Source organism: Pungitius pungitius, chromosome 1 (assembly GCF_949316345.1).
Source record: "Pungitius pungitius chromosome 1, fPunPun2.1, whole genome shotgun sequence".
Classification (NCBI taxonomy): Eukaryota; Metazoa; Chordata; class Actinopteri; order Perciformes; family Gasterosteidae; genus Pungitius; species Pungitius pungitius.
In genome coordinates this window covers 5,159,429-5,185,048 of record NC_084900.1, presented here as the reverse complement: position 1 = coordinate 5,185,048, position 25,620 = coordinate 5,159,429, and the positions used below count along the sequence as shown (strand labels likewise).

The 25,620-nt window shown below is 48.6% G+C and overlaps 4 protein-coding genes across 4 annotated transcripts; 2 read left to right on the top strand and 2 right to left on the bottom strand.

Moving 5' to 3' along the window:
- Nucleotides 1–220: 220 nt before the first annotated feature.
- LOC119223613 (uncharacterized) lies at nt 221–5,460 on the bottom strand. Its single transcript, XM_037480959.2, has 3 exons — nt 5,282–5,460; nt 5,067–5,137; nt 221–4,826 (listed from the first exon to the last, which is right to left on the bottom strand). The coding sequence occupies exons 1-3, from the start codon at nt 5,308–5,310 to the stop codon at nt 1,069–1,071; spliced, it is 3,858 nt and encodes a 1,285-aa protein (XP_037336856.2). The 5' UTR covers nt 5,311–5,460; the 3' UTR covers nt 221–1,068.
- Nucleotides 5,461–5,764: 304 nt separating this feature from the next.
- si:ch73-335l21.4 (E3 ubiquitin-protein ligase-like) lies at nt 5,765–7,211 on the bottom strand. The gene is made up of 2 exons (XM_062560855.1): nt 6,561–7,211; nt 5,765–6,170 (listed from the first exon to the last, which is right to left on the bottom strand). Exons 1-2 carry the CDS (start codon nt 7,180–7,182, stop codon nt 6,112–6,114), a joined length of 681 nt encoding a protein of 226 aa, XP_062416839.1. The 5' UTR covers nt 7,183–7,211; the 3' UTR covers nt 5,765–6,111.
- Nucleotides 7,212–11,652: 4,441 nt separating this feature from the next.
- On the top strand, nt 11,653–12,319 carry si:ch73-335l21.2 (RING finger domain-containing protein). Its single transcript, XM_037479653.2, has one exon. The coding sequence runs from the start codon at nt 11,653–11,655 to the stop codon at nt 12,265–12,267; it is 615 nt and encodes a 204-aa protein (XP_037335550.2). The 3' UTR covers nt 12,268–12,319.
- Nucleotides 12,320–13,530: 1,211 nt separating this feature from the next.
- On the top strand, nt 13,531–24,569 carry dvl2 (dishevelled segment polarity protein 2). The gene is made up of 15 exons (XM_037480495.2): nt 13,531–14,076; nt 17,015–17,084; nt 18,355–18,509; nt 19,686–19,795; nt 19,912–20,041; nt 20,293–20,383; nt 20,491–20,560; nt 20,646–20,785; nt 21,178–21,254; nt 21,384–21,451; nt 21,549–21,683; nt 21,935–22,066; nt 22,581–22,757; nt 22,858–23,082; nt 23,690–24,569. The coding sequence occupies exons 1-15, from the start codon at nt 13,916–13,918 to the stop codon at nt 24,241–24,243; spliced, it is 2,295 nt and encodes a 764-aa protein (XP_037336392.1). The 5' UTR covers nt 13,531–13,915; the 3' UTR covers nt 24,244–24,569.
- The last annotated feature ends 1,051 nt before the right edge of the window (nt 24,570–25,620 follow it).

The window sequence follows — 25,620 nt, the reverse complement described above, 5'->3', positions numbered from 1 at the left end:
TACAAGTTTAAGGTTTAGTCTGGTTTCCACTAACACAAATACAAATATATGTCATGACCAGCACATTTCTGGGGTTAAACTAAACCATTCTATTACAGCCAGTGTTCGCTTTACGGCTGAAATCATCAGGAAAAAACAACTCAATTACTCGTTTTTTTCTAAACAACTTTTTATTAATGGCTTTGGCAAAGTCACTGAAAGACCTTCAAAGAAAAAAAAAAAGGGGGGGGAGGAACAGGTTTTTTTCCCCATCTCATAGCGTGTTAACCTAGAGACCAGCATGCTGAAACCCTCCTTGTAGGCTAGAAAGAGGTGGTGGAAAATCTGTGTCAGCACACTGAATAGCCAGCGCCTGCCCGGGAATGAGGACACAAGGAATGGGAATACAATCAATTTATAAAAAGCCTCAAGTATGACCTTCTTCTGCCTCCCCTTGCACTTATTATGAAAATAATTTACCAAATGAAACAAACGGCACCCAGAAAAATCAGTTATTTTCTTCCAAAGAGAAGACATTTCTTTTAAGTCAGTGTTGGAGAATAATGTTTTAAAAGGCCATGTTAGAAGTCATGATTTATAGAACATATTTCAAAGAAGAATTCTCAGTATCTCTCGTCATCCAAGATAAATGTTCTTTTCTGCAAAGAATGAAACAGATCTGTTGAGGCCATTTGAAAGACCATTTTCTTAAGTTTGAAGTGTCTTGTTTTGTCAAACAAACCATACATGATGAACATATAGACTACTATATATACACACACATATATTAAAGCATAACTAGTGGGCATACCGTATTGTCTCGTGATCAGCTAATTGGCTAATAAACTAATTCTGCTTTACGGACTCACAGAATTACCTGCTCAAAAAAAATTACTGTTAACAAGCTGCAGCAACCTAACAATTGGGTTTACCAACATAAGGTTTCCAAATCAACAACGACCCCATTTTTGACAAAACAGGACTACAATGGGTGAGATTTAAAAAAATCCAATACTTGGGAAATTTTTTGAACAGCTTCTATCTTTTATTGGGATTCCTCAGACAACATTACAAAAACACATTTCCCTCTCACGTGTCCGTGTGTGGCAGTTCCATCGACTTGAAGGAGATGTTCCCGGTTGATATCCGGAGATACTCCAGCTCGGCCTCGTCAAGGCCTCGCCCCTCTGCGTCGTCGGGCGACGACTCGCCAGACCCGTCGTCTGACTCATCGAAACCGCCGCTTCCGCTCCCTTCATCGTCCTGGAAGAACGCGGATGTCCTCGCGCCGTTTTCCACTCCTTTGCTTCTGACAGCCGGCTGGCTTTCCTTAACTTCTTTGGGGCCTCCGCTTGCGTTGTCTGCACCATTTACTTCGCCCTCTGATTCCAAAGCCCAAAAACCCGCTCCTTCTTCATCTTCTGCTGCTGCTGCTGCTGCTGTTGTCGTTTCTTGCTTTGCTGCAGCGGTGGTGTTCGAGAAGTTGTCGTCATCGGGCGATGCGGTCAGTGTTCGTGTCCTAGCATTGTTGTGGCCGAACACGGCACTTCCGAGAATGTTGGCTTGGGCGATAGCCAAAAGGGCGACGGACCGATGGTCCTGGACTATGGCGTCCTTTCTAGCGTCGTCGATGCGAGCAGTTTCGTTGAGCTTCTCTGCTTTTGTGCGCACGCGTTTGCCTCTCACGGTGCTGCTGGTGGAACCACTGAACAGGCTCGCCTTCTTTGCGAAAAGTTCAGTCAGGTCTTGTTTTCTCGGCTCCAATTTCGGGCGGGTTTCAGCGTTGGGATCCCCTGCTCGTCTGATATGAGCGGTGGCACTGTTAGGACTTTCTCGATTTTGTTTGTGCGCTGTGTTGTCAGCGTCTTCAATTCTGTTTCGATTGGGCAGTCCCAAGAGCCTGCTGATCTTGCGTATCGTGTCATATTCATCAGATGTGTATCTGGAGACGGCTCTGGGGGTTTCGGTCTTTAAAAGTGGTTTGTGGTCTTCCCTGCTCGGTGCGCCGTGGTCCGCTGTGTTCACGTGGAGGCTTTTTGGACGCGAGATCTGTGAGCCTCCAGGTTTATAACCTCCATAATCCTGCTTGAGTCCAGCAGACTCGCTGACTGAAGTTTGGGCTGTCTCGAGTGATCCAGTGCTGAATGCTTTGGGACCATACATTCTCCCGTAGGTTCTGGACTCTCCGTGATCTGGCTCGCTCTCCACACCGACTGTTCTCAGTTCAGAAGGCTCAAACCTTCTGGAGCCATGGAGGCTTTTAATGGATTGTCCGGGTGTGGTGGCCTGCATTGATCCTCTTGGGGTCGCCTTGCTGAAGCTAATTGCAGCAGGTCCAATGTCGCGGGCCCCATGGTTTCCAAGAGGTAAAGGGTCAAGACGTCCAGCGATGGCATCCTTCCCCGGAGCAGAGATTTGAGCAGTGTTTTGGAATTCAGCATAACCATCCGTCCGAGCTTGATAATAATTGTCATTAGAATGCAGTGGATTGGCATTATCAAAGAGATGCAGTTGGTCCTTGGTTGGGGTTTTTCTTTGTGATTGTTGTAATGGTTCTACATAAGAAGGAAACCCGCCTACAACTTCAAAAGCCCTGTGCATATGTGGCGCCGTGCGAAGAGGAGCGGGTCCGTGGTAAGGGACTGCTGGAACTGTCTCATGTCCACCAAAAGCAGCCTGGGAGTCCTTGAACAGATAGGACTGGATCTTCTGGCGTCTTGGCGTCTCGCTGGGAGACACAGAGAGAGACCCTTGGAAGATATTTGCGTCAGATGCTGTCAGGCTTTCTGGGCTGGGGACGCTTTTAATAAGAGAGATGTCTGAGAGTCTGCGGAATGCGGAACCATTGAAAAGGCTCACTTTCTTTGGGAAAATTTCAGTCAGGTCTTGTTTTCTCGGTGCGAATTTCAGTTGGGTTTTAGCATTGGGTTCCACTGCTCGTCTGAGATGAGTGGAGTTGATTTTGGGATTGTCTCGATTTTGTATGTGTGCTGTGTTGTTAGGGTCTCTGATTCCGTTTCGATAGGGTAGAAACCCCAAGAGATGGCTGATCTTGCGTATTGTGTCATATTCATCAGATTTATATCTGGAGACAGATCCGGTGGTTTTTGTCTTTAAAAGTGGTTTGTGGTCTTCCCTGCTCGGCGCGGCACGTCCTGCTGTGTTCACACGGCTGCTTTTTGGAGGCAAGATCTCCAAGCCTCTAGGTTTATAACCGACAAAATCCTGCTGGACTCCGGGAGACTCACTGCCTGAGGTTTGGGCTGTCTCGAGTGATCGAGTGCCGAATCCTTTAAGTCCATATATTCTCCCATAGGTTCTGAACGGTCTGTGATCCGGCTCCCTCTCCACACCGGCATCGCTCTTAGGCAGCCGAGACCAGGATTCCTTAAATCCCGATGTGAGGTCCTGTTGCGTGCTGGGAGAAGGTGAGGGGTAAGCTGTCAGAGTCCTCTGAGGTTTTACCAGTGGGGCGGAGGTCTCCCTACGGCCAAAGCTATACTTTTGTGACAAAGAAGGGTTCATATTTGAGACTGGATTGCCCATTCGCTTGATGGAGCTGTGTCCTCTGGAGTTGGACCCTTCACTGGAGGAGAGAATATGCGGATCTTCGGCAGCTCTCAGTTCAGAAGGCTCAAACCCTCTGGAGCCATAGAGGCTTTTAATGGTTTGTCCGGGTGTGGTGGTCTGCATTGATCCTCTAGGGGTCGCCTTCGTGAAGCTACTTTCTGTAGATATAACGTCACCAGCCGCATGGTTACCCCGAAAATTTACACTAGGTAAAGTTTTGAGACCTCCCACGATGGCATCCCTCCCCGGAGCAGAGATTTGAGCAGTGTTTTGGTATTGGGCGTAACCATCCGTCCGAGCCTGATAATAATTGTCATTAGGATGCAGTGGATTGGCATTATCAAAGAGATGCAGTTGGTCCTTGGTTGGGGGTTTTCTTTGTGATTGTTGTAATGGTTCTACACCGGGGAAAAAACTGCCTACAACTTCAGAAGCCCTGTGTTTATGTGGCGCAGAGGCAAGGGTAGCAGGTCCGTGGTAAGGGACTGCTGGAACTGTCTCATGTCGACCAAAAGCAGCTTGGGAGTCCTTCAACAGATAGCCCTGGATATTTGGGCGTCTTGGCGTCTCGCTGCGAGACACAGAGGGAGACCCTTGGGAGAAATCTGCTACAGATGCAGTCAGCCTTTCTGGGCCGAGGCTGCTTTTAATAAGAGACACGTCCGAGTATCTGCGGATTGATGTTGGACGAGGGGCCGTTTTTCTTTCGAGGGCGATAGATTTGCTTGATGGAATCCCACTAGATGTCCTCCGCGGCCCGGCCGAAGTGAGCTCATTTGTCTCTTTATAGCTGCTATGAAGCCCTCTTGAAGTTGGCAGTAAAGGGCTCCAATATCTACCAGTCTGAGAGGAAAAAAGAGGAGAGTTTCTTCCAGGAACTTTATCTTTGATGGAGGATTTCCAAGCTTCTCTGGTGTCCCAAACTTGAGAGGGACTGGCAGCCTCGTTGGAAGATGATTTTCTAATGTTGAGCGGGGGGTGGCTGCTTGCTGGGTTCATTCCACTCGGCACACTAGTTGTTCCTGCTTGGGAAGGCCTGTTATCTGGAACGTCATTGTAACCAAGGCTACCTCCCATCAGCCGAACCGGATTTGATTGATGGTAAATTATTGTTGGGACAACTCTGTAAATCCCTCTCTTCTCACTTTCAATGTTAGCTCCAGTTTGGAGGGATGGCTGACCGGTGTACGGGGGACGGGTTGGGCTGTGTGAAGAATATAGTCGTTTCAGGGTAACGTGCCTCCCGCCGCTGTCCACTTGGGTGGTTTCGGGACTAGCTGAAATAGGAAAATAAATAGCCAGTTATTCTTTAAAGTTGTTTTAAGGGCAAAGAATTTATGCAAACCGGTCCTATGTGCATTTAACAGCATCATTTTAGTTAAATATACCCTTAAATAACTATGCATGAATATCAAACACACAATTTAAGTTGGCATGAATCATAAAATTCAACTGTCTGGCGCTACATTTTTGTGAAACAGCAAACAGCTTAGTGCAAGCCGGCTTGAGTTGCCCACCTCTTGCAGCATCTGATGATATGGTGAAAGTCACGAGAGCTAAACAGAACAGCGCCAAAACAAAAAAGAGTCTGCAGGAGTAAAAGAAAAAGAACCACAGGATAATTGCTTGAATTTAATGGGAATCATAATGCTGGCAATCAAAATGAATCACCCACCCCTTTCAAATGTAACAAAGCAAAGTTTAAAAAAAAGCTTGTCAAATTAATGATTACCTTGAGTAGAGAGCTGAGGATTCCAACATGATGGACAACTTTTTTGGACAGGGTTTCCGTGTGCCAACGTGCTGCTGTCAATCCTCGAGTGTCACTTGTCACACTGGAGATTCACATTGCGCTTTGACGCTCGGCTGCTGCTCGTGAGCCTGATTGGATGCAACGCTGTTCAGCTGGGATCAAGTAACCCTCTTGACCCAGATCTCTGTGTGAAGGAGGCCTTACCATATTGGCCCATGTCTTGTAAAGTACTCGATCATTTCTTTTATCCAGTTAAATTGGTTTATCTTTTCCTTTCATTTCAACAGAAGAATATATTTGCCTCTTCGCTTTTATTTTTAAAGTCAGTTTTGACCTATAGAGACTTGATGCAATTATTTTAGCTGTATTTTGGAGACACTGTCTCCCACACAAAGACACACACTTACTATTTTTTTGTGACACTGACTCACACATTCCAAATAAGAAAAAAAGAGCTTCAAATTGAATTTTAAAAACAGGAATTCATTTATTTTTCATTAAATATGTAACAATACAAAATAAAATACATTCATGAAAATAGTAAATACCATATACATGTGCAATAATAGGCCCGCAAAGGGCCAGACGTTTTCCACTTTTCTTTTTTCATATGTGTGCAACGGCTGCATAGTGGTAATTATTGAAACATGCAATCAGAAGGCTCAAAACGCTCACTTAAATTATGGCTGGTTGAGTGTTTTGCCTGCATGCTTTCATCACATCATCATCAATAGTTCATGTTGCAGAGGCGAACCATTGGAAATAAATACAGTTTCACATCAGCCCAGGTATCAGAAGTTGTGGATTCTTTAAAACATGTAGATGGACATCAGGGCGAGGTCCCTCATGTTCTCACAGCTCATACAGTCTGTTAAAAGGAAAACAGGACACATTAGAAACAGATCTTTACATTCATTCACCATTTATTTTTTCAAATTAAACTTTTTCTTCTTAAAAATTAACTAAGACGTGTATTTCATTACACATGAAATGCCTCTTCAGTCCCTTCAAAAGAATAACATAATATGTATCTTAATAATACGTGTGTGTATACAACATAAAAAGTAAAGGCTACCATATTTATGGACCTTTTAGCACACAATTTGGTAATGTCTGAAAGTTGTTTACACTATACCACCACCGCACCCTAACGAACCCTATCACTTCCCTAAAGTTATCTGAAATTAATCTAGTGAGCAACCAAAACTGGCTGGAACTTGAAAAACGCGTTTCGGGCCGCAGGGAGCAGTCGACTCACCTCCTTGGTCCCTCCTCTTCCCACTAATCGACCTCCAGACGCTCCTACAGCCCCGCCGGAGCCTCCCGCCTCGGGAGCCCGGGGAGAGGTCGCTCTGCTCGGCTGGAGACTCGGGAAGCGTCGGCCCCCGGCTCTCCCGACGACCGTCTCGAACCCGACCGTCCGGACCCTCCTCTTCCCCCTCCTCCTCCTCCTCCTCTTCCTCTTCCTGGTCTAGGACCCCGGAGACGATCAGCCGCTCCAGGACGCACTCGTCCACCCTCAGCTCGGCTCTCACCTCCTTCCCCTCCCCGGAGATGGAGGTGGTGTGTCGGCACAGCGGGCAGACGATGAGTCGTTGGCCCCCCAGGGGCCGTGAGAGGGCCCGCAGGCAGCTCTCACAGAAGCTGTGTTGGCAGTGAAGCTCCCGGGGACACCGGCGACCCGCGTTGAAGGTCCGGTAACAAACCCCGCACTCGTGATCCGAGTCCATTCTTTCTGTCCGGTCCTCTAGTGAAGTGTGAATAAATGAATGAATGAGGAGGTGAGCATTGCTGGAGTTTATAACGTGTGGTGTTAGGGGGGGGCGTGTGGGCGGAGGACTAGAAGAAACTGGATTTGAGTCAAAATACGCATGAGTCATGATACCACAAATAAACAATGTAACTAACCGACAGCATGACGTCACACACACACACACACACACACACACACACACACACACACACACACACACAGGACCTCCACGCCCTCACTTCAAGTGTGTGGGTGAGAGAAGTGACGTCAGTTCGTTTCCTCCCCATGGTAATCCCCAAACAAATCATATCAGTTGTCCCAGCATGCACTCCTTTCATGGCGATATCCGCTGAAACCCTGCAGGCCAAAAAATAACAAACCCTCTCTCTCTCTTTCCCTTTCTGTCAATTATTTAGACCTTCCCGCTCACCCTGCCTCTTGAAATTGACTGTACCGGTGATGTATTTATTTAGCCGAGAACAATGGACCCTTCACTCTTCTTTAGCGTGATCACGAACATTTCACAGGCTGTTTAGTTGATCGAGTGTATTGTCATTGTACTCTATACAGTAATGTTGACTTGTCACTTACAGTCTGGAAATCACAGCAGGCCATTCTAGATTTTGCTGTCAGTCAACTAAGTATTAATGAATTGATGGTCATTCTTATCATTGTTCATGCTGTCTATTGCTGCTGTAAATACACACATTTTAAAGCGACTGATGTGGAACAACGTGGGGTCGGTTGGACTGTGTGGGCTCAAGCAACCAAACTTTTATTTAAAAAAAAAGCTTCAAATAGAATGTAAAACCAGTAACAATAATGCAAAATGAAATACATTCATGTGGATAGATAGGAACCATATACATTGTGCAATAATAGGCCCGAAAAAGGGACACTTTGGCCATTCAGAAGTTTTTCTTTTGTCAAATGTGTGCAACGTCTACGATGACTATGTTTTGCCGGCATGGTTTCTTCACATTATCATCATCATCCAACGTTTAATGTTGCAGAGGAGAACCATTGGACATAAATAGAGTTTCACATCATCCCAGGTATCTGAAGTTGTGGACTCTTACATGTAAAGACTAACAAAAAAACGTACAATACGATTCGGGTTCTGAGGGTCCTGTAAAAAGAGAAACAAATTAGAGTATTATTATTCATTATTCATTCACCATTTATTCCTTCAAACTAAACTTTTTTCTTCTTATTTTTGATAACAAATTAATGTGTGTGTTTTTAGATGTGGCGATAGATGACATATCACTAAGCTGGCTCTTCAGTCCCTTCAATAAAAAGAAATATAACATGTATATTAATAATACGTGTGTGTACACAACATATAAGGGCTTCCGTAATCTAGGTCATTTTTGATACCTAAGTAGCATACGATTTGGATAAAAGTCTGAGTTGTGTGTTCAAAAGCTGGACTTTTGTATTTCTTGGGTATTTTTTTACACTACCACCCTTTCACTTCCCCCAATGTTATCTGAAATGAATCTATAGTGAACAACCAACAAGGGCTTTGACTTGAAAAGTTTCGAGCCACAAGGAGCAGTCGACTCACCTGGATATATATCGCCCCAGTCGGTTTCTCTAGTGAAGAGTCCGGAAAGGGGGACGTTTCTCTCCACGGCTGGAGTCTCGGGAGGCGTCGGCTCCCGCCTCTTCTCACTTATCGACCTCCAGAAGCTCCTTCCGCCCTGCCGCAGCTTCTCGCCCATGGAGGCCGGAGAGGGGACGCCCCCCTCGGCTGGAGCCTCCGGAAGCGTGGCTTGAACCGGACCGACGGCACCCTCCTCTTTCTTCTTCTTCTTCTTCTCCTCCTCCTCCTCCTCCTCGGAGACCATCAGCGGCTGCAGGAGGCTCTCGTCCACCGTCTCGTCCATGGTCGCCCCCTCCCCGGAGATGGAGGCGGTGTCTCGGCACAGCGGGCAGACGCCGGGTCGTTGGGCCCCCGGGGGCCGTGAGAGGGCCCGCCGGCACCGCTCAGAGAAGCTTTGTTTGCAGCGGAGCTCCGGGGGACACGGCGGCCGACCCGCTTTGAAGGTCCGGTAACAAACCCCGCACTCTCGCTCCGAGTCCATTCTTCTGTCCGGTCCCAAGGGTGATTCCTCCTGGGAAGTGGGAATGAAGGAATGAGGAGGTGGGCTTTGCTGGAGTTTATAAAGCTTGGGGGGGGGGGGGGGGGGGGGCGTGGGGCGGAGGGACTAGAAGAAACTGGGTTTGAGTGAAACACACGCATGAGATTAATACTAGAAATAAACAATGAAACTCACCGACCCCCCCCACACCTTTAGTCTTAATCTGCATCTTAAGGTTTATTGAACAGAGTCAAGTGAAATCCATCCTCTGTGCTTTTCACAGAGGGGCTTCATTGACTGAGACGTTATTGACTGACTTTCTCAAAGTGTTGGGGGGGGGGGGGGGGTAAATAAACTCGCAGCTTGTGTTGAACTTTTGGATTCTAAAGAGAGGAAAAAAATCTGCTGTTATTTATCTTTTGTTACTACCAAATGTTCCGCTTTTAAGGCTACTTTAAAGAGGTTTGAAACATCTTGAGTCTGGTGGTTGTAAAAACCTTTCAAACCCACGCAGCACCGTTGCATTCTGGTCCTTTTAATAACTTCTGGCTTAAAGAAGTGTCCCAAATGTCTCCCTCTCGCCAAAGTAACCTCAGGGGAACTCATTTTACCCCCTGCTCATGAAATCGTTCAGTCGGATCCATCTGTCAAAAATCTTCTTTTTAAGTATTGACTCAAACAACTGACTTTTGATGTACAGAAAGGAAAGGAGGGAGACAATTGCACCCTGAATCCCCGCCTCGTGCGATAAAACCTGTCAGTTTCTGCCTTGCGTGTCCTTGGTTACCTTCACGTCCCGGGGGGGGGGGGGGGGGGGGGGGTTGGTTTAATTACCCCCCCGAGCAAACCTCGGGGATGGGGAGGCGGGTTTGGTGGAGAGGACGAGTTCAATCTCGGGTTGGACGGGAAAAACAGGAGTCTTTTGCGAGTGGGCCTCGCGCGGGGGGGGGGGGGGGGGGGGGGGGGGGGTAGAGGCTGGGGGAGGACGTGTCAGCGGTTGTACGTGGCCACAGAAGAGAGAGAGGGGGGAACGACGGCCCGGCCAGCATGAGGTCCGCGCACCGGCATGACGACAAGTGAGGACAGAAGAGAGGGGCCGGAGGCCGGCGTCGAAGGGTGCACTGATCAAAGGGGGGGTGGGGGGGGGGGTGTTGGGGGGGAGAGTGTGCGGCGGCAGGGTAAGTGGCTTTCTTATCTGCTTGCGAGGTGTTAAGATGGATGGTTGGGTATTCTCGCCAAACCTGAAGGCGAGCTGGTTTATTCACAATACTGGTTTCAACGGGGGTGTCTCCCCTCCCCAGTTCATATTAAAATACACTTTCACATACACTCACAGTACACTTGTGTAGACTACCTGCACTTTATTGTATTTTGTATTCGTTATAGTTTTTTTTTGAAAATCCAACTGTAAATTAAATATTTTCATGTTTCATGTTCATATTTCTTTCCCTGTGTTGATTTGTCTTATTGTCCATGGACCCTCCATCACGACAAAGTCCACATAACTGGCAATAAATGCTTCTCATTACATAGAAGGGATTTTTTTATTTATTTAAACAAAACATGCTGATTGTCCTTTTGCACATTTGGACTCCTGGTTGGAGCTGATCCTGTAGTAGACGTGTGTGTCGCTGCCATGGATCAATTCAAAGGAGACGCCGTCTGCATAGCAACAATCCCCCAAGGAGGGATCTGGGCTTGTTGTTCTGTGCGAGCAACCCAACAAAAAAATAAACACAGGAGAGGGGTTGCTAAAGTAAAACGAATCTTAAAAAGAATCTAAGAAAACTTTAAGGAAACAGTTTTTCTAATCTGATTGAAAAACAAGTTGTACGGTTTGGACTTAGATTATTTCTGTTGCCTTCAAAAAGAGTCAGGTCAGCTCTACCAGGCTCAGCACCTTGCAATGGTTTAATGCCCTCATTTCAAATGTTCCCCTCGAGATACAAACTTTTAATATTGGTGCTGAACTTTGGGATCATGCATTTTACATATGTGCAACTCAAAAGTGTTTTTATGACCCCTTGTGTCCAGTAAACACTCCTGTCTGTTGAATCACAACCACGAGAGCATTCTAGTCCGAGATGAATTCCACCATCAGCCTTATCTTGTCAAACATTAAACAGTTTCATCCCTAATGTGAGTGAAGAAAAGTGGACCTGCATGCGTTACATGCCGATACCCTCAGTGACTCATCACCTCCTTTTTTACAGCTTCTGTTTTTCTTCTCACACTTCCTTGGTAGAAGGCCAGCACACACTCCGTTGACTCTGGGCGAGATAGTGAGCAGACCGCAAGGACGAATGCTCTGACTCATGTGCCGTGGAATCTCTCCATAAAACCTCAGAAGAAACAAAGCGCCGTCCAAAAGGAGAGCAAATCCTGACACTTAAAGAAAATCAAATCGGCCTTAGTTAAGGTTCTTTTCTCCATGCAGATGTTACGGCCCTCTGCTAAAGAGTAATCTACTTGCATCACTGAGCACACCCCCCCCCCCTCCCTCACCCACCATGAGGGGGTGCCTGGTCTCTGCTACCCAGCAGGGGGGCCCGGGCCTCAGCACCGCCCCCGGGGAGCCCGTGGATGTGGAGTGTCCCGTCTGCTACCAGGAGTACAACCAGCACAGCAAGTGCCCCCGGATGCTGGAGTGCCTCCACGTGTTCTGCACCGAGTGCCTCCAAAGGATCCAGCTGCGCCCCGTCGAGCGGCCCCTCGGCGCCGGCGGCGCGGCGGCCCTCCCGTGCCCCCTCTGCCGCCACCTCACGCCTCTGGAGACCGGAGGCGCCCTCTGCTTGCCCCGCCACTCGCGCATCCTGGCCGGGCTGCCCCCCGCGGCCTTGGCCGCCGTCACCCAGAGGGTGGTGCTCACCCTGGAGGGCGACGCCAGAGACGCCGGCTTCATCATCCTGCCCACGGTCAGCCTGCGGGTGCAGCAGATGCACCCGGGGAGGCCGTGCGGCGCGGCGCCGGGCCCGGCGGGAGGCGGCGAGGGCGGGGTGGGCCGGCAGAGCAGGAAGACGCTGTTCTGCGTGCAGCTGCTGGCCGTCACCTTCTGGGTGCTGTTTGTGGTCGCCTGCGTGGGCGTGGTGGTGTTCGGGCCGCACTTTTTCAACCGGCATTTTTAGTGTTGGAAGGAAACGGGGGTCCTCTTTTAAAGGGTGGTGATTTAGTTGTGCGGTAAGTTGACACGTGACATTTTAGGGCAGGGGTTTCAAACTCATTTTAGGTCGGGGGCCACATACTGCCCGCTTTGATCTCTGGTCTAACACATGCGCTCACTCACAGAGCGCGACCCCCAGTGGACTTTTTAGGAATAGCAGCTACTTTTTTAGAGATGCATTTTACGTTTTTCTGTAATTTTCACACTTAGCAACGTCATCCAGAGGATCGGGGCTGCACCCCCTGTCCCGCTGGCCTTATGTCTGACACCCCTGTTTTAGAGAATCAAAGAGTTACTATTGGCTACTGGCCCTGTCATAATGGGACTAGCGGAAATCATACTTTTAATACCACCAATCCTCACTCCCTGCACTGCATATTTAAGAGTTCCCTCTGGTGGTTTATTTAGTAACTGTAAATAACACTGAATATGCTTCAGTGGTTGTTGGTTTCACACTTTGTGCTTCTCATACACATACATACATTAAATCAAGCTACACATTCACACTGTGTGGAGTGCTTACATTTTGAAAATCACCAAAAAATGTGCACTGATTGATGTTTGTTCTTCTGGCGTATTAAAGCAAACATTATGTTACTCCAAAGTTTAAATTGTATGGCTTGGGTTTTACAGGGTTCCTTAAGCGCTTTTGTTCTTGTTTGTTGTAATTTGGTCAAATGAAAGGATTTTGTTTAATACTAATACACGGCCCCTAACTAAATAGATAATACTTTACAACCTAATCTTAACACTATTTGAAGGTTAATGTACTGTGTATCATACTTGGCAAATATTGTCCCTCCTACTCTTTTACATTAGGATTTGAAAATGTAGATTATAAACTCAAAATTAGAATGACTATCACTTCATAAATAATGTACACATCGATGTATTAAAAATGATGATGCAGCTATTAAATATAGTGGTAAATCAACAATTCAGCAAGAAGAGTACTTTTTTACTTTTGGATATTAGTAATGCAATACATTTACTTATAACAGAATATTATTATTTTTATTTTATGTACAATTGTCAATTTTACTTACTTTAAAATATCTCTTTTACCTGCTGTTTTTCTCTCAATAACACAAATGTCAGCGGGTGGCGTTGGAAAGTGTGCTTGAAAACGGGGGGCGGGGTTACGTGTTTACGTCACACGCCGCGTTGGCTCACAAAAAGTGGCAAAAAAAGTTGCTAGACCCCCCCCCGTCTCTCCCCTCCTCCCCCCTGTATGTTTTTGTTAGGGGAAAAAAAGTTGTTGCTAGTTTGCTAACGTTAAGTCGCGTGAATGTAGCGTGTCCGTCGTGTTTCGCCCCTCGGGTAACAATGCGGGGCAGTGCGAGCGTTTTACTTGTTTAAGAAAAAAAAAAGAAAGAAAGAAAGTGGGAGAGCGAGCGAGGGGGCTTCGCGAGGCTTCACGTCCCATCTGGCCCGGATCCGAAAAAAAAAAAAAAATCTCAGTGGCCATCATCGTTTCACCTCTGCCGTCTCGTTAGCCACCTAGCTAGCTCCGCCGTTAGCTCCGCCGCTAGCACCGTTAACTTGCCTCAACAAAGTCAACGCTGCCTCGCCTCACGGCTTCCAGCGTCGGGGAGAATAAAGCCACCGCGGAGATGGCGGAAACCAAAATAATCTACCACATCGACGAAGAGGAGACGCCGTATTTGGTGAAGATACCCATCGCAGCCGAAAATATCACTTTGCTGGATTTTAAACAGGTCTTGAACAAGCCGAACTACAAATTCTTCTTCAAGTCTATGGACCAGGACTTCGGGTGAGCTGCTGTGATTTTTCTCCCTTTTCTCTTTCTTTTTTTTTTTTTTTAGAAGGAAACTAGTTGTAAAAGCTTCTCAAGAACTTTAATTGTTAAGCTGCAACGTTACTTGCATTGTGTCTTTTTTTTGTTATCTTAGTGGAGGAGCACTAGCGTCACGCACAAGGTAACAGGGAAAAAATGCGTGGCTAATTAAAAAAAAAAAAAAACTTTATTTATTATAATGCGTGCGTTTTACTTCCCCACGAATCCGTGACCGGCTGTCGCGTGTTTGTCACGGAAGGAATAACTCGCGGTGGAGGGACGGCATTTACTCTTTGAATGCGGGTCGCCATTGAGCCCACACGATCCCTAATCCCAACCTGCGAAGTTATCACGAATATTGATGAATATCCAAGTGGTTGCATAAATAATAAAGGGTACGGAAGCCGGGACGTACCCGCCCCCCTCCTCCTCAGAAAACATCATCATTACAATGGAAGCATTCCCTGCTGCTTTTCCTTACCCCTAATCCTCATCCCTCCCTCCCTCCTTCCAGTCCATCATCTGGTGAAATCCTCGCCTTTTTCCTTCTTTTTGGGACTGAAGCCATGTTTTTTTTTGTGTGTCTCCCCTCTTTAACACTTTGCCCTGCCAGCCATCCCTTTCACCCCCCCCCCCCTCCCCTTTTCTCCCGAACCACTTCCCCAGAAAGAGCTGTCTCCTCTCCCCTATCAATTCATCTTTTTTCTTCCTCCCTTTCCGTCTAGCCGTTTCCCTGCAGAAGAATGCATGTTTGCGGTTCACTTCCCCCCCCCCAACCTCCCACCACCACCACAGCGAGACCCTTTAGGACTTCTGCTAAATGCGTTTTGGTGTTGGATGAGGTTTTTAAGGCCCGGGGGCCATTTGCCTCTATCTTTCTCTGTTGGATGGCACCATCGGGGCCCGTGCCAAGGAAGCCGCTGTGTCTGCCCCTGAAACATCAAGATGAAATGGAGGAGGGATGGGTTCTCATTCTCCCCCCCCCCGCACAGACGGTGGGAATAAATAACGACAACAACAGATTTCCGAGATGTTCCTGAGGACATCTGCGATGTGCATGTAAAGCTCCTCGAGGTCCGGTTGTTGAAGTGATTAGTTGAGTAATCGGGGAAAAATGCGACCGGCTATTTCGGTTGTTTGTCGAGTGAAATGAGGTGATCTGCTTGCTTTTCACTTAAAAAAAAAATACCACTGTAAACGGTGTTTTGTTTCAGTTTGTGGACGAGGCTGTGACGGGACTTTTGGCTCCGGCAGTGTGCTTCATAACAAAAGTAGATGATGCATTGCGGAAGCAACCATTTGTAGCCCGTAAGGCGCCTCAGGTGAACCACTTCTTCTTCTTCTTCTTTTAGTGCAACGTCCACTCCGATTGCACAGAAATATCCTTTTAGGGCCTCAGTTTGGGATCATTATCCCCCTCCAATCAGTTCCCTCGATTATTGTTGGGCCAAACAAATGTCAGAATATTGTGAAAAATGTACAATCAACAGTCATTTGGCCAATTGTGTTCAGACTCCAACTGTGTCACGCAAATGCAACATTTTTGAAATGACCATACACGTCTCTTAAACTAGTTTAAACAGAACATTAGAAATGCATGATTCGGTGGACCTGATATACCGCAAACTGAGTGGGTTTATTTGCCATATCATGGGCAAAGTAATGGTTTTTTTTACTCTCTTAATGTCTTCTAATTATTTTATCTGTTGACGGGATGTGTTTGGACCCCGTGTGCGTGGAAGTGTCTTTGAGCGAGCCGACCTCTCTCTGCAGAGCAATGCAAGTCTTTCATGGAGAGAAACATTCCCACTTTTCAACAAAAACAAAACAAACAAACATTCAAACATAGCTCTGAGTCAGCTGTCCAATCAAAAGCAGGGACCCCCCCCCCACACACACACACACACACTTCCCTACCCAGAGAGGAGTGTGTAATAGTGTGTGTTTTCATTTGGCCTGGTATGAGGCCAGCTGTCGAGGTGTGTGTCAATGAGGGGGGGGGGGGTCCATAGAGCAGGCCAGGACCGGTGCTGAGAACCCGGGCTGAACGGAGGGCGTTTGCTGGGTGTCAGGACTTTCCAATAGGAGAGGAAAGAAGGGTTTTGGGGGGGGTATTAGATATTCTACAGTGTAGCTCTGCAGGTGAAGGAGAGCACGGAAGAAAGATTAATTGGTATAAAAGTGGGTCTGAAGACGGGGGCGGTGAGAACCTCCGGTGGGGGTTCCGGTTGTTTATTAAACCCATCGGGTCTCTGCATACCTCTAGGCTTGTTTGTGCGTTTATTCGTGTGTGTTTAAATGACTCTACTGCCGTCCCTTGTTTGTTCGGAGGGACGAGGAATGAAGACAATTCCGCTCTCGGGAGAAGAATGCAGCATCTGCTCTTTCTGCTGCCCGGATGCAGTTTCTCACATCCCGATGGGGGGCGGGGGGGGGGGTGACGATGTTGCCACCCGCTGCACTCGAATGCAAATAAAAGCTCGGCCCTCACAGTGCCCACAACAGTCTGTCCACAAGGCCCAGCTCTCAACAGCTGGGAAAGGGAGGAAAAAGAGCCCTGTAGCAATTGTGCCCAGCCCCTTGTCCCGGTAAGAACTACTATAATAACAGAGTGGCGGAGGGGGGGGGGGGGGGGTTACACAGCTGAGAACAAATGTTTTGTCTTTCGGACAAACACATGGAGGAAGACTCTGGAGGAGGGAAGGAGGTGCCTGCTTTTTAAGGCGCTTTGGGCTTTGGACTTGATTGAGTTCCGTCGTGATGGCCTCCATGCATCTTCATTTAATGTGTCAGTAATGTAAACGGTTTCCTCCCGAGCAGACAGAACTGGGGGGGGGGAGGAGAAAGAGGTGTTGGGCTGTGTTCCTCCAGTCCCTCAGGAAGCCTCACTGTGTGTCCCTCTGCTTTTCCTCAGGGTGGTGAAGGAGGAGATTTCCGATGACGGTGCCAAGCTGCCTTGTTTCAACGGCAGAGTGGTTTCATGGGTAAGGGGCGATTAAACCTGTTGCATGAGGAGGGGGGGGGGGGGGGAGTCCAGGATCCAGATGTCAGCCCTGGCCATTGCTCCGTATTTGTAATCGACCTAATTTCAAAAGTTTCCCTCTGAGGCTTCTGTGGAAAGGTCAGAATCTTGAATCTTTTCTTCATGTTAAAATTTGGAGGGTGGGCGAGGCTGTCTTCAGAAACACCATTTCCTTTTTCCTGTGCCACTAATCTTCCTTGATTAGAATATGAAAGATAGTTTTAATTCCACTCGCCTGGTACTCCTTCCACCTCGATAATCCAATCCTCTAGGATTGCACGTTTTATTTCCATTTTTTGCAGACAACCGTCGTCCGTGGTTCTTCTTCCCCGATCCAAACTCTGCCGTTTGAGACCTTTCTGCTGATTGTGCAGAAAGGTGAACGTAGGCGGGCTGATGCACGCTTAACAATGGCCCCCTGAGCCAGAAGAGCTTCAGCCGTTCCCTCCTTGTGAAGCCTGCGAGCTCCAAGTGGCACAGATTTCATACTTTCCATTTCTCCAAGAGAAGGAACCCCCCCCCCCCCCCCCCCCCCCCCCACCAACCTGAGAGTCACATTTAAATAGAGACAAAACATCGGGGCCCAGATAAGCAGGTTTGAGGCCAAAGCATCTGGTAAGTGCATAAGAAAGCGGGGGGGGAGGCTTTAAGAGAAAGGGGATGGTGGGGGGGGACAAAGCTCAGACACCAGAGGGACTGATATGTGATCTGCAGGCAGAGGCGGACGGAGGGATCGCAGCAGACGAGCGATTTGTAGTCTCGTAGCCATTAGCGTGGGGGGGGCTGTGCACCCCTGAAAGACTCTGCTTGGTTGAGTTATTTCGACGGGGAAACTCATTTAAGCGCAACAAAAGTGCCCCCGTGTGTGTGTGTGTGTGTGTGTGTGTGTCCGTTCCAAACGAATATCCCCACACCCTGTATGTATCTTATACCCACCCTGCGTATGTTTTGTTTTTAATGTAATGGGACGCTGTGTGGTACTCTCGGTGTGTGTGTTTGTGCGCCTACTCGCAGGCCCTTTTGTTGTAGAGACGAGGAGAGACGGGTTAAGTGTGGGATAACGTTCCAGTGTCCCCCGGAGACGTCCTCCTGAAAAGAGCGGTGTGTTTGTGTGTCAAACTAGTTGACATCTTACCCGCTTCTCTTCCCGCCCCTCCCTCAGATTATGTTCTTTCTTTAAGTCTCATTTTACTCTCCTATTTTCTCTCCTCCCTCCCCCCCCCCCCCCCCAGTTGGTGTCTTCGGACGCTCCGACGGCGGAGCCCCCGGTGGCGGTGGTGCCTCCGGTGGAAGCAACTCCCCAGCCTTCGCCCCCTCCTCCGCCCCTCCCACCCCCACCCGCAGAGAGGACCGGGGGCATCGGGGATTCCAGGCCGCCCTCCTTCCAGTGAGTGCATTTTCCCCAAAGAGGGCGACTCGGGCCGGTCCCCCAGGTGTGAGGTGGATGGCGTCTCTTTTCGCCCGAATGTCTCGTCCACTCCCAGGATCACGTTGCTACAGGAATAGCAGGAACACTGCGGCTCATCTGATGCTGATCTATGCTGGGGGGGGGGGGGCCCTTGTTGTCCACGGGGGCGGGAGATACTTTTACCTCATTAAGCGCACACACACACGTCATTTATAGATATTTGCACGCAGTCTGAAGACGTTTTTTTATTATCTCGACGTTGAGATTAAAGGAAATGAAATGAGACGCTCTCGTCTTTTGTCCACGTCAAACCTTCTGAGAGAGGAAACTGTTACGGTAATCCGTCCGGCGGCTGTGGCGTCCAAAACAAACAAAAGTATTTATAGTTCGAATGTTAACTTTCCCTCTCTCTTGATGCCCGGGGCTCTTTTGATGTTTGCTCCAGGGGTCAAATGGAGGTCACTCCCCTCGCGGCCGCAGCGCTGTCAATTCGTATCTCGTGCTTGTTTGTCTCTTTAACTCAGCGTGGTGGCTTTGCAGAATCATACTGTCGTTTGTAATGGAGGGGCTTTTCCTCTTTTTGTCCCTTTTTCTTTCATCTTGAACCTCAAGGCGCTCCCTTTCTTCCTCAGCAATCAGCATATTTGTCTGTATCCTTATGGTTACTCAAGCCTGCTACCGGAGCGTTAGCATGTTGCTACGTGCATCCTGGTCTGTTACCAGCTGTGGATGTCTCTTGGATATTAATATCGTTATGTGCGTTCGGCTACACTGTTATATCGTGCACATACCTGTTGCCTAAAGGAGACGGCAAAGCATCCTCTCCTTAACAATCAGTGAACTTCTGCACAGGGTTCATGATAAAAAAAAAATGTCCCGCTAAAGTTATTCATTTAGAGTTTAGTTTCAATTACATTGTTCATCTGACAAAAGATTCATCGTGTCTTTCTAGAGGGTAAGAGTCTCTGTAATTACTGACCTTTTGATGTGGATTAAAAAACGCTGATTTTGATCCAGTGCAATGCGAAATATTTGAAGTCCTAAAACAGGGCCTTCACTTTATTGGTTATTTGAACATCTGGAAAGCAACCACATTATAGCAGCTGGAGTTCCTTCTCGCATTTCTCATTCCCCCCACTTTTTTTTTTTTAACAGCCCCAACGCTACAGGCAGCGTGGAGACGCTGGACGACCAGACCGAGACGGAGTCCGTGGTCTCCTTCAGGAGGGAGAGACCTCGGCACAGAGAGAGCTTGGAGCCTCACGGTAAGACGAGCGCGGGTCGACCTCGCGGCCCGCTGCCGAGCGACGGGATGTGCGACGCAGTCAGCGATGTGGAGAAGTGAGAAATGCATGTGAGCTCTTGAAAAACGCCGTTTCAGGGCCTCGAATGAACGGCCAGACCCGACTGGAGCGCCACCTGGCTGGCTACGAGAGCTCCAGCACGGTGATGAGCAGCGAGCTGGAGACCACCAGCTTCTGCGACTCGGAGGACGACGACACCATGAGCAGGTGAGGGCGCCAAAAAAAAGAGAGACTTTGAGATTTTGGTAGTTTATCATAGACGATGCTCATTGGATTCAAACATCTCCACCTGAACGTTTCTTCCCTTGTGGAAAAGGTTGGTTTAGATGTGTGCGTAATGAAGTATTTCATTTTTGTGCCTCTTGACTCCAGACTCCCTGTTATTTCCGCGCGTCTTAAAGGTTCTGTGGGGCCCGGTTCTCTTCTTCACGTGTCTCCTTTTGGTTCACCCTCCGCAGGTTCAGCAGTGCCACAGAGCAGAGCACAGCTTCGAGGCTTCTCAAGCGCCACCGCAGACGCCGGAAACAGCGCCCCCCGCGCCTGGAGAGGGTTTGTTCTTTCTTTTGTACCGTTTTTTTTTTTCTTTTCTTTTTCTCCTGTCGAGAGGTCTTATAATTGTTTGTTCTCTCGTGGTCCTTTTTGCTTCCCCACTCCAGGCCTCGTCCTTCAGCAGCGTGACCGACTCCACGATGTCCTTGAACATCATCACCGTCACTCTCAACATGGGTACGTGAACTCCCGATTTGTGAATGAAGTCAAGTACTCGAGGGGTTAACACCTTGACACCGCCGTGATTTCTCAACCCGTACAGAGAAGTACAACTTCCTGGGCATCAGCATCGTGGGCCAGAGCAATGAAAGGGGCGATGGAGGCATCTACATCGGCTCCATCATGAAGGGTGGAGCCGTGGCGGCGGACGGACGCATCGAACCTGGCGACATGCTGCTGCAGGTGAGGGCCAACGAAGGGTTAATCCTGAATCAAAAGGGGTGTTGTTATGTTTCTTGTTGCGTTATTCTAGTTCAGTTCTTGGACACCCTGAGCACCGTTTTGGGATGTTTTCGTCTTTAGAAACGAAGTTGGTTCAGATACGAAAACACATAACTGGGGTGGAGGAACAAACTAAATGAATAGCATAGAGACACAAGTTATGTTCTGCTCAAATTCAAAAATCTTCCAATTTTAATTTCTTGATTTAATTTATTTGCCATCTGGTCTCTGAAGTGACAAAAATAGTAAATTTCCAATTATCATTTCCTCAAGCCTCAAATTTTTCGTGTGGGGGGGGGGGGGGGGTTGCTTCTATGTCCCATTATTGTATTAAATCTTTTTCTTTTTAAAAGGTGAATGACATCAACTTTGAGAATATGAGTAACGACGATGCGGTGCGAGTACTCAGGGAGATTGTCCACAAGCCCGGGTGAGTTGTTTGTTGTTCGGGGGGGGGGGGGGTTCTTCCTCATACGTCATGTTATCAGACAGGTTCTTTTGGGTTGTGTACACAAGCCGGTATCTGTTCTAACGGCCCCCCTTTTTTTTTCTTCTTCAGCCCCATCATCCTGACGGTGGCTAAGTGCTGGGACCCGTCTCCTCAGGGCTACTTCACGCTGCCTCGCAGTGAGTACTGTGCGACCCCACCCCCCCCTCCTCGTCCCCAGGTTCATGGCTCACCACTGGCACTAACAATACCCCCCCCCCCCATTTCCCCCTCCAGATGAACCCATCCGACCCATCGACCCAGCAGCGTGGGTGAGCCACTCCGTTGCCATGACGGGGGTCTACCCCCCCTTCCCAGGCAGCTCCTCCCTCAGCACCATCACCTCGTCGTCCTCCGTCACGGAGACCGAACGTGAGCGCTTGTCCCGACTGTCCCCCCCTCTGCGGGCGCCGTCTCTCGGCCCCTCCTCGTTATTCTCTGTCCTTTTTCATATCGCCGCACGAACCCAGGTTCTATGTCAGAGTCGATATTCACTCTTCCTTTCCTTCCTTTTGATCTCATTTTGACCCCGATCTCCCCTCCTGGTGATCTTCTCCTTCACCCCTGCGCGTTTGCGTTTCCTCTTTCGCTTCCCTAAAATGGCCCCCGTGTCTCTCTTCCAGGGTTTGACGACTTCAACTTATCGCTGCACTCCGACATGGCGTCTGTCGCCAAGGCGATGGCCTCCCCAGAGTCTGGTCTGGAGGTCAGGGACCGCATGTGGCTGAAAATCACCATCCCCAACGCCTTCCTGGGTAAGGCCAGTCCGGAGGAGGCGAAGTAGGCCTACATTAGTGGCAGGGACGGTCTGTCCTCACGGGGCTGCACAGGGCGGGCATTATGCTCTCCGAATTACAGCTGTGTGACTCGTGTTTCCCCCCCCCCCCCCCAAAGTGCATCAGTTAAATTGGAATCGCCTGCAAATGAATCACATGGAGGGATTAGGTAAACTGTTATTGAAGTGACGGTCTCTTTTACAGTTTAGTGATAATCGAGTGAAGAGGGAGAACCAAATAATTCTTTTGGTGTGATATTTTTTTCTAACACTTGAGTTAATAAGCTGTCTCGCACAGATTTTATATGGGATATTATTGTATTTATCTGTTTAAAATAGAAGAGCGTTCTCCATCTTTTGTATTTTTTTCTTGTGTACATATATTTTGGGATTAGTATTTTAATGTTACTTTGTACGTACAGACAGTATTCATTCCAGTTTGTTTTGATGATGGTGCTCTGAACGATCGGGTTGAACTAATCTCCGTCTTCCAGGCTCCGACGTGGTGGAGTGGCTCTTCCACCACATCGAGGGATTCCAGGACCGCCGCGAGGCCAGGAAGTACGCCAGCAACCTGCTGAAGGCCGGCTTCATCCGACACACCGTCAACAAGATCACCTTCTCCGAGCAATGCTACTACGTCTTCGGAGACCTGAGCGACTGCGAGAACTGTGAGTGACGGGCGGGGCTCTGCTCGGAGAGGCCGCAACGAAGCGGCTGCTCCACCGTTTAGTTGTCTTGACTCCTCCTCCTCCTTGACCCCTTCCACAGACATGGCCAACCTCTCCCTGAACGACAACGACGGCTCCAGCGGGGCCTCGGACCAGGACACGCTGGCCCCCCTGCCCCTGCCCGGGGCCTCCCCGTGGCCCATGATGCACACGTTCCCCTACCAGCCCTACCCGACGCACGCCTTCTCCAGCCAGCCGCCTCCGTACCACGAGCTCACCAGCTACAGCTACGCGCCCGGCAGCACGGGCAGCCAGCACAGCGAAGGTGAGCACCGGGGGGCTTTTTGGGGGGGGGATTGATTACTCTACTACTAACGTAGTAGTGGTAGCGCTGCTGAGTCATTGTGCATCAAGGTTATTAATAAAATAACTAGACCATTGAGTGTCTACGGTTGGAAAGTCAAAAGCTTGATTTTAGTGCAGTGATTCTCAACTGGTGGGTCGCGGACCCGTTTTTATAATTAATTAGAATTACAAAACAAAAATCACAAAAAAAATTCATCCTGTGATTTTATTTTGAAGGGACTTTTTTAATGCAGCGGAGTGTTGGTTTCAGCAGCGTGTGCCAGGTTGGATCAAACCATTCTGATATGGGGGCATTAGGTTTTTAGGATAATTAAACATCCTGAATATAAAATATAATATTCAGCTTATGAACTTGATTTTGAATAAATTTGAGAAGTGGAGAATGTTCCTCGTGTCTTGTCATTAAGGGGTGGTGGTGGGTCCCGGAGCCAGACCAGTTGAGAACCACTGCTTTAGTGTAATGTAAAAATAGTTATACATAACATTTATACATAAAATGTCCATTAACATCTCAAACAACCACGCCCCCCCCCCCCCCCCCCCCCCCCCCCTTTCCCCGCTCACAGGGAGCCGGAGCAGCGGCTCGACGAGAAGCGAGGGCGAGCGGCGCCGCAGCACCAAAGGCCCGGGCAGCACGGTGGGCGGCGGCGGGGAGAAGTCGCCCTCCGGCGTGGGCGCGGAGGGCGACTCGCGCTCCGGCAGCGGCAGCGAATCAGAGTACTCCACCCGCAGCAGCCTGAGGCGGGGCCACGGCTCGGCCGCCCCCAGCGAGCACAGCCACGCCTCCTCCCAGCGGTCGCATCACCACCGCCTCCCCCAGCCGCCCCACATGTCCCCCTACCCGCCGGGCATCCTGCCGTACAACCCCATGATGGTGATGATGGTGCCCCAGCACGCGCACCCGGCCATGGCCGCCCACGGCCACCCGCACGCGCAGCAGCTGGTCGCCGGCCCCATGCACCCGACTCTGGCCCCGATGCCCTCCTCCACCCCGGGGGGGCCCCCCGGCGCCCCGCCCACCCGCGACCTGGGCGCCGTGCCCCCGGAGCTGACGGCGTCCCGCCAGTCGTTCCACCTGGCCATGGGAAACCCCAGCGAGTTCTTCGTGGATGTCATGTAGTTCTTTTTTTTTTTTTTTTTTTCTTCTTTTTCCTCGTTGTTTTTCCTGTGTCGTGGCGTCGAGTGACCTTTCGCGTGAAGTTGGTGTATGGCTTCGCACTCCGGCGGTAGCTTTGTGCGCTCAAAGGGGGCCTTTCCGGATTGAGGGCCGTGGTTGCAAATTTGGTGAGAACAGGGTTTAACACTGACAAAGACGAGATATAAAGAAAAGGCAAGACGAAAACACTAATGTGGATAACAGTCTGACAACATGTCAGCGAATGTTCATCTATTAAAATCCACTACATTACGTTTTTTTTGTTTTTCCAAACTTCAATCCCCCCCCCCCCGCCCCCCCCCCCAAAGAAATACCAATAAATCCACTTTTGCCTATCAGCACCTCGGCTCCCCGAGCTTTTTAAAATCCTCCAAAAAAAAACGGAAATGCAATCTTTTAGGAAGGGAAGCAGCTTCCCAAACAAGCTGCGAATGACGGCCCTCCATCCGGGGTGTGGGGGGGGGGGGGGGGAGCGCAGCGCACGGACCGCAGCTCAACAGCAGAGGGCGCCACGCACTCAAAAAGGATCCAATTCGGCACACACACACATGTGGTTTTGTGGTAGCAAGTGCCTTACTCTTTGCTTTTCGAAGAGACACTTTCACTCTCCGGGGGTGCATCAAATAACTTCCAGCAGGACGCCAAGCTCAAATGTGAAAAGAATATCGGTCCAGAAAAAAGGAAAAAAAAAAGGTCAGGTGGAAATCACTGTGTGTAGGCCCAGTCGTCAGTAACTCTTAACTGTGAGGAGTTTTCGGTATGGGGCCGTAGAGGCTCAACGGTACTAACACGTGCAGACAAAACGCTGAGAGTGGTACTTTTTGATTTACATTCAGTGTAATATCTGAAGTAACTGTGATCCAAATGCCCCAATGCTTGTTATTAATGTAACTGACTTGCGTTTTTCATCCCATTTCATTTTTTTTTTTTTTTTGTATGAGTGACTATATAAATCATGTATAACCGAACTATTAAGGTGCTAAATGAAGATTCAACGAAAAAAAAAGTGACATTGACTGTGTCTCGTTGTTTGATTTTTATATTGCCACCGATGTTTGTGTACTTGAGAATAAATTTGATACTTACCAAAAATTCCGACTTCTAGTCTATTAGACTCGAGTAACAAGTTATGATCTATGTTCGGTGTTTGTCGGGTGACATTTTTGTATTCAGGAATGTTGCAACACCAGAAAATGTCCCATTACAAACAAAATATCAAAATATGATCTATCAGAATCTTTTTGCTGATTGTAATGAGCTCTCATCATAATTTGTAAATATCTTTATGACTAAGAAATATATAAATCTGTTTCAGTCAAACAATTTTCTAGGATCTTTTAA

Excerpts from the sequence above, each read along its gene's own strand:
- si:ch73-335l21.4 (XM_062560855.1), bottom strand. The coding sequence starts at position 7,182 with ATGACTCATGCGTATTTTGACTCAAATCCAGTTTCTTCTAGTCCTCCG. Across the intron at positions 6,171-6,560 it reads GAAGAGGAGGGACCAAGGAG|ACTGTATGAGCTGTGAGAAC; the intron begins GTGAGTCGACTG and ends TCCTTTTAACAG.
- dvl2 (XM_037480495.2), top strand. The coding sequence starts at position 13,916 with ATGGCGGAAACCAAAATAATCTACCACATCGACGAAGAGGAGACGCCG. Across the intron at positions 20,786-21,177 it reads CTGGCGACATGCTGCTGCAG|GTGAATGACATCAACTTTGA; the intron begins GTGAGGGCCAAC and ends TCTTTTTAAAAG. Across the intron at positions 23,083-23,689 it reads GGGCAGCCAGCACAGCGAAG|GGAGCCGGAGCAGCGGCTCG; the intron begins GTGAGCACCGGG and ends CCCCGCTCACAG.
- LOC119223613 (XM_037480959.2), bottom strand. The coding sequence starts at position 5,310 with ATGTTGGAATCCTCAGCTCTCTACTCAAG. Across the intron at positions 5,138-5,281 it reads TCCTCAGCTCTCTACTCAAG|ACTCTTTTTTGTTTTGGCGC; the intron begins GTAATCATTAAT and ends TTACTCCTGCAG. Across the intron at positions 4,827-5,066 it reads ATCATCAGATGCTGCAAGAG|CTAGTCCCGAAACCACCCAA; the intron begins GTGGGCAACTCA and ends TTCCTATTTCAG.
- si:ch73-335l21.2 (XM_037479653.2), top strand. The coding sequence starts at position 11,653 with ATGAGGGGGTGCCTGGTCTCTGCTACCCAGCAGGGGGGCCCGGGCCTC.